The 5,641-nt window shown below is 32.0% G+C and overlaps 1 protein-coding gene across 2 annotated transcripts; it reads left to right on the top strand.

Moving 5' to 3' along the window:
- The first annotated feature begins 461 nt into the window (after positions 1 to 461).
- LOC25496455 (chaperone protein ClpC, chloroplastic) lies at positions 462 to 4,301 on the top strand. Of its 2 annotated transcripts, XR_003012963.2 has the most exons (9): positions 462 to 823; positions 1,817 to 1,927; positions 2,037 to 2,222; positions 2,574 to 2,779; positions 2,860 to 2,914; positions 3,065 to 3,155; positions 3,248 to 3,314; positions 3,429 to 3,466; positions 3,911 to 4,301. XR_003012963.2 is itself a non-coding variant. In XM_039834997.1 (8 exons), the coding sequence occupies exons 2-5, from the start codon at positions 1,826 to 1,828 to the stop codon at positions 2,885 to 2,887; spliced, it is 477 nt and encodes a 158-aa protein (XP_039690931.1). In that variant the 5' UTR covers positions 465 to 823; positions 1,817 to 1,825; the 3' UTR covers positions 2,888 to 2,914; positions 3,065 to 3,155; positions 3,248 to 3,314; positions 3,429 to 3,467. The 2 variants fall into 2 exon arrangements, 1 of the variants encoding a protein (XP_039690931.1); XM_039834997.1 differs by lacking the exon at positions 3,911 to 4,301 and having other exon boundaries at positions 465 to 823; positions 2,574 to 2,734; positions 3,429 to 3,467.
- Positions 4,302 to 5,641: the final 1,340 nt, after the last annotated feature.

The raw sequence follows: 5,641 nt of genomic DNA on the forward strand, positions 1-5,641 counted from the left end.
TTTCAATCTGGTGTGGAAAGCTTTTAAACCATTGGGTCCACAAAAAGTACACTTTCTTTCCTCATTGACATGCAAATCAAACGATGGAATCACACTTTTCCATGAACTTTCTGTCCTCACTACTATCTATCAATCCTTCCACAATCAATTGAAACAAACAAAGCCATTTCATTGTTCATCCAAACAAAGTCATAAAGTTTGAAGATGTGGGGAATCCGATATTCTATTCCTGATCCCAACATATCAATGTTCATGGAACCACTACTACAATAATGACATTTAGTAATAAGGTGATTGCAACACTTGAAAAATTGTTAACTGATATAGTAACAATTGAGTAAAAGTGTTAGATCCAATACAACAAGTATCATCCCTAAAAAATAAAAAATAAAATACAAATAACAATAGAATCCAATTTTAGTAACAAGCTATACAAAAAAAAAAAAACAAATAACAATAGAACACAAATTCACGTGTTAAAAAATTTAGTCAATAATGGTCAACAGTAAGCCATTGAGAAACACTTTTCTCTCTCTTCCGTCAAAAATCTCTTTTCTCTCTCACCGAGATCTCAAGCTTCACCGACGACCACCGTCATGCTCACACCATCGACCACCGTCAAGTTTCACCGACGAATTTCGCACCGTCATTCATCCTTCTCACCCTCCACCGTCACGCATTCTCATTCCGTCGAGCTTCTCACCGTCGAGCTTCACACTTCACCGATCGAGCTTCACAGTCGCGGATCCATTGAACGTCATCATCCAATTTCACAATTGCAGATCTAATTTCACAAATCCTTTTTCCTCTTTCGCTCACGCAGGTAACACTCTCGAATTCTTCTTCGATTTCACATTTTTTGCGCTTTCGGTTTTGATTTCGCTTAGATTTCATCGCAATTATCTTAGATCCGTGCTTTTATTTTTCTGTTATGAATCATCTATTTCGTTCACATTGTTTGATTTTTGTTTTGAAATTCTATGTGTTTAATTTTCGTTTCACAATTTAACTCAAATTCTTCTTGTTCTGTTTGGCATTTGTGATTTATAATTTCTTTGAAATTCATGTGTTTGATGTTGCCAAAGAATAAGAAATTATCCTAGAGTGGATTGGTGGATTTGTTATAAATTGAAATTTAACTCAATTTTTTGAGTTATGATCCATGATTTTCATTCGCAATTTAACTCAATTTTTGTTCCAGTGGATTTGTGATTGAAAAAAAAGTTGTTTAGAATTTGCTTATTACTCTTCAAACTCAATTTTGTGATTTTTTGAACTGAGTTTTTTTCGAATTTCGTAGGAATAAGAAATTGAACTGATTTTCCTAACAATAATTAGGGAGTAGATTTGTTATTTTGCTCACAGTTTTGTATTTTTTTGAAATCCGCGTTTGATTGATGTTGCCGCGTGCGTAAGTATAAGAAATTTAACTGAAGTTTTGTGTTGAGAAGTAGTAGTAATTAATGAGTAGTGTGTTGACATGTTAGTGTTTGTTGTTCATAGAAATGAGTTTGTAATTTTAAGCTCTGTTACATGAGGCAGAGAATGAAATAGTTTTAGATATAGTGATGAATTGTTCTAGATTTAGACTATGGTACCTGGATATAGATAGATAATAAACGCCATTAGTATGAATAAGTGTTAGCCATGTACCTGGATATAGATATCGAATACACGCCTTCCTAAGCTGTTAAATGTTTGATCATTAGTAAACATGATTTCTGCAAACTGTAGATTTACTGTGTATTTATTATATAAGAACATGCTTTCATCTTAATTTATGTTTGTGTGTTTGTGCTTCACTTGAGGGGAACAGGTTATTCGCATGGTTGGTGAGGGTGGTGACAATGTTGGTGCTGGAAGTAGTAATAGCAAGATGCCAACTTTGGAGGAATATGGCACCAATTTGATCAAGCTAGCGGAGGAGGTAACTTACAATCCTAGTTTTCTTAATGACAGATTGTTGATGACGTCTCATTATGTGTTCAAGCATGTTTATTTTCTCTCGTCTTTGTCCTCTAAAATCAAAATCCTAGGGAAAATTGGATCCTGTTGTGGGTAGGCAGCCACAAATTGAACGTGTTACTCAAATCTTGGGCCGTCATACCAAAAATAATCCTTGTCTTATTGGGGAACCTGGTGTTGGAAAGACAGCTATTGCTGAAGGTCTCGCCCAACGGATTGCAAATGGTGATGTCCCTGAAACCATAGAGGGAAAGCAGGTTGGTGTTTTTTTTCTTTTTTATTTCTAGTCTACAATTTGTTGTTGGTTTGGTTCAGGGTATTTGCTCTTTGTTTTTCAGCACCGCAAACATGTTCAAGTTGCTCAATGTATTAATATGTTTTCAACATATTGTCCATTTACTTCTAATACTACATTTTGACTGGAAAGTAACTTTCTTGCATCAAGATGGTTAGACTAGTTCTGAAGCACCTTCCTTGTATTTAGTCATATGATTGTGTTGTTGTTTTTGAGTTTCTGTATTGGGTCTGTTTTAAGTTCTTAGATATGGAATTTTAGCATATTTTTTGGTGTCTTGAGTGACATGAAAGCCTCATTCTGCATGATTTAGGTTATAACCCTAGATATGGGTCTACTTGTTGCTGGATCTAAATATCGTGGAGAATTTGAGGAGAGATTAAATAAACTAATGGAGGAAATCAAACAAAGTGATGAAATAATACTTTTCATTGATGAAGTGCACACTCTCATTGGAGCAGAGCAGCTGAAGGGGTAATTGATGCGGCAAACATATTGAAATAATATCTTTGCTTAAAGGTTGTTTGTGATTGTATTAATATGGATGAAAAGCGAGACACATCATCTCTACTGTTGTAATTTTTTTTGGCATATTGTAGATATTCTAACTTCGGACAATCTAGCTGAAGTTAAGCCGAAGAAACACACAAAGAGGTAAAGTTCACTCCACATAATTACTTTTTTTAGTTTATAGGCGAAGAAACACACAAAGAGTTCCTTTTCTCTCTTATGGTAAATCTTCTTTGTTTAATATATTTTTTAGTTTTGCGTTATTTATTATTAAGTTAAAAATATATATTTCAGGGATAAGTTTGGCAAAATTTTTAAAGAAGTAGATCAAAATTCTGGTGTTAATAAAATGGCTGTTAAAGCATGGAACTCCATGAGTAATGAAGTAAGTCCTCTAGTATATAACAACACATGCAATGCAATATGATCAACTTAAGTAATATTTGTCTTTTAAAATTGATTATATTATTTAATCAGGATAAACAACATTATTTGGATAAAGCAGCTAAGCGCAAGGCAAAACATGAGAAACTTGAGAAAAAAGGTACTATGTTTATCCCAAATTTAATTGATTCTGTGTTATTGAACTCAATTTCTAATAATATTCTTATTGTATGAATTATCTTTGCTTATTCTTTTGGTGTGTTTGATTGAATAGGCTGACCCTGGGATTGGTGGAATGCTTCATATTATAAGGTCTGATTTCTGAACATTGTTTGATGAATTCTTGTGATTCCTCCTTTTGCTTGAGTTTCAGAGTCGTTCGAATTTTGTTTTAGCCGTGTTCTGCCTCTGTTTATGTGTTACTTAGATTTTTTAATTGAGCTATCTGAAATGCATTCATTTGACTGTGCTCTGGTTTTCTTGAGGCTTCTGTTGATTTGGAAATTCACAATCATATAGATGTTATTGGTTGTATTAGAGTTCCTTGCTATTGACTTGTTTTACCAATGGTAAATAATATATACGATATGAAATTATGCATTTTTGGTTATTAAAGTTTCTTGTGGATTACTGCATGGCTATGAAAAATTGGACATTCATCCTTGTTTTGTTGGATTGCATTATATTGTTTAAGAACTGATATGTTTAAGAACTTTTGATATCAGCTAGCATGCATTATATTGTTTATTTTGGCAGGACAAAAAGTTGAATACTGTAAAAGGATGCAAGATTTGATGAAGAAAGAGAAGGAAAATAAATTTGTAGAGTGTCAACAACTTGGAACAAAAAGAATCAAAGCAGAAAACAAAATGGAAGGCTGATAATATGGTTGGATGAATATGAACAATTCAGTGGGATATTTTATAGAGTACATGTTACATTGAATGAAAACTTGTAATCATTTTAGTATGACATTCAAATTGTGTTGCATAGTTCTAATTGTGTTGCATATTTCATTTTCATTATGCAAGAATACGAGGTGAAGGGGGAAATTGTAGAGAATGTAATTCAAACTTGTTATTAAAACTTGTATATGATATTGGTTAATTCTAATCTGAATGAAGTTTAAGTGAAGACAAATTTGGGAGATTCAAAAAAATTTTAGTTTAGACAATTTTGCGACACTTTTTACAACTTCTCAAAAATTATAAATGTAACACTTTTTTATTGTTACTAGTGATACAAAAAGTGTTACAATAATGTAACATTTGCGACACTTTTTAATTGTTACAGATAATACTATAAATTGTAACTAAAACTCTTTAGTAACACGGACTTTATCTAACAATTGTTCGAGTGTTGCAAAAATTAATTAGTAACATTTTTCTTGATTTAGTTACAATTTTCAAGTGTTGCTAAATGTCATTATTGTAGTAGTGTAACTACCAACCGAGTTGCATGTAAAAAATAATAGTTTGAAAAGAATAAATTTTGTTCGTAGTTTTTCTAAATATTTTTGTTAAGTTTTGATCCTCAAATATTTTGTGCCACCAATATTTATCACTGCTCTTAAGTGTCGTCGTAAATATGTTTTATAAATAAGCTCTAAAAAACTATTTTTGAGTAGAGAGAAAAATATCTGCTTGATAATTTAATTTTTGAAAACACTAGAGATTAGATAATGAGAAAATGTGGTTGGAAATCTATTTTTTTAGAACATTTTTTTTAAGAAGATAATAAATCTTATTTGATAATCTATTTTTCAAAATCAGTTTATTTATATCAATTAGTGAAAGTCAAAAACGATATATATATATATATATATATATATATATATATATATATATTGGAAATGGGACATTAATTCAACTAATATACATTTTTTTTTTTGAAGAATCAAAAATGAAATATATTAACAACGGCGGTGAACTCTCGATAGCACAAGGTGTACTAATGAGGTCACCCCAAAGAACAAACAGTCACTACTAAATTACAAAAAAATTAGTCGATACCCAAACAAATTAACGGGTCCGACCACCATCTACTCGTGCCATAAACAAAGTTGGCATGGTTAGCTTTCATCCACCACAAAGAATGATACTTAACCTTTTCTACAAGATCTATCATAGTAAGGTGAGTATTATAATAATCGTACAGGCCTAAAATGCAAAATCCAATTATCATCAAATCTCATGAATAGATCCAAGTTCGTCCGAGGTGAGCAACTGAAGACATACCTCCTGTATTGTCTTAGAGACCACATATTTCTCACACCAGTAACAAACCAACTGCAAACGCTTCCGTTTAGGGTCAATCAATACTTGATAATGATATTGTTGCTATTGGAATATTTCATTTCATAAAAACAAGGTAATGATGGGTGTGTCGCTGTTAAGTTTGACATTAGCAAAGCATATGATGAATCAACTTGGACAACTTGAAAGAAGTTATGCAAAAGTTGGGTATCCTGATTGATTCGATGGATTT

The sequence above is a fragment of the Medicago truncatula genome, chromosome 6 (genome assembly GCF_003473485.1).
Source record: "Medicago truncatula cultivar Jemalong A17 chromosome 6, MtrunA17r5.0-ANR, whole genome shotgun sequence".
In the NCBI taxonomy this organism is placed as follows: Eukaryota; Viridiplantae; Streptophyta; class Magnoliopsida; order Fabales; family Fabaceae; genus Medicago; species Medicago truncatula.

Bases quoted from the DNA above. Each gene is read 5' to 3' on its own strand.
- LOC25496455 (XM_039834997.1), top strand. From the start codon at position 1,826: ATGGTTGGTGAGGGTGGTGACAATGTTGGTGCTGGAAGTAGTAATAGC. The intron at 1,928-2,036 runs GTAACTTACAAT...TCAAAATCCTAG, and splicing joins TGATCAAGCTAGCGGAGGAG to GGAAAATTGGATCCTGTTGT. The intron at 2,735-2,859 runs GTAATTGATGCG...GGCATATTGTAG, and splicing joins GGAGCAGAGCAGCTGAAGGG to ATATTCTAACTTCGGACAAT.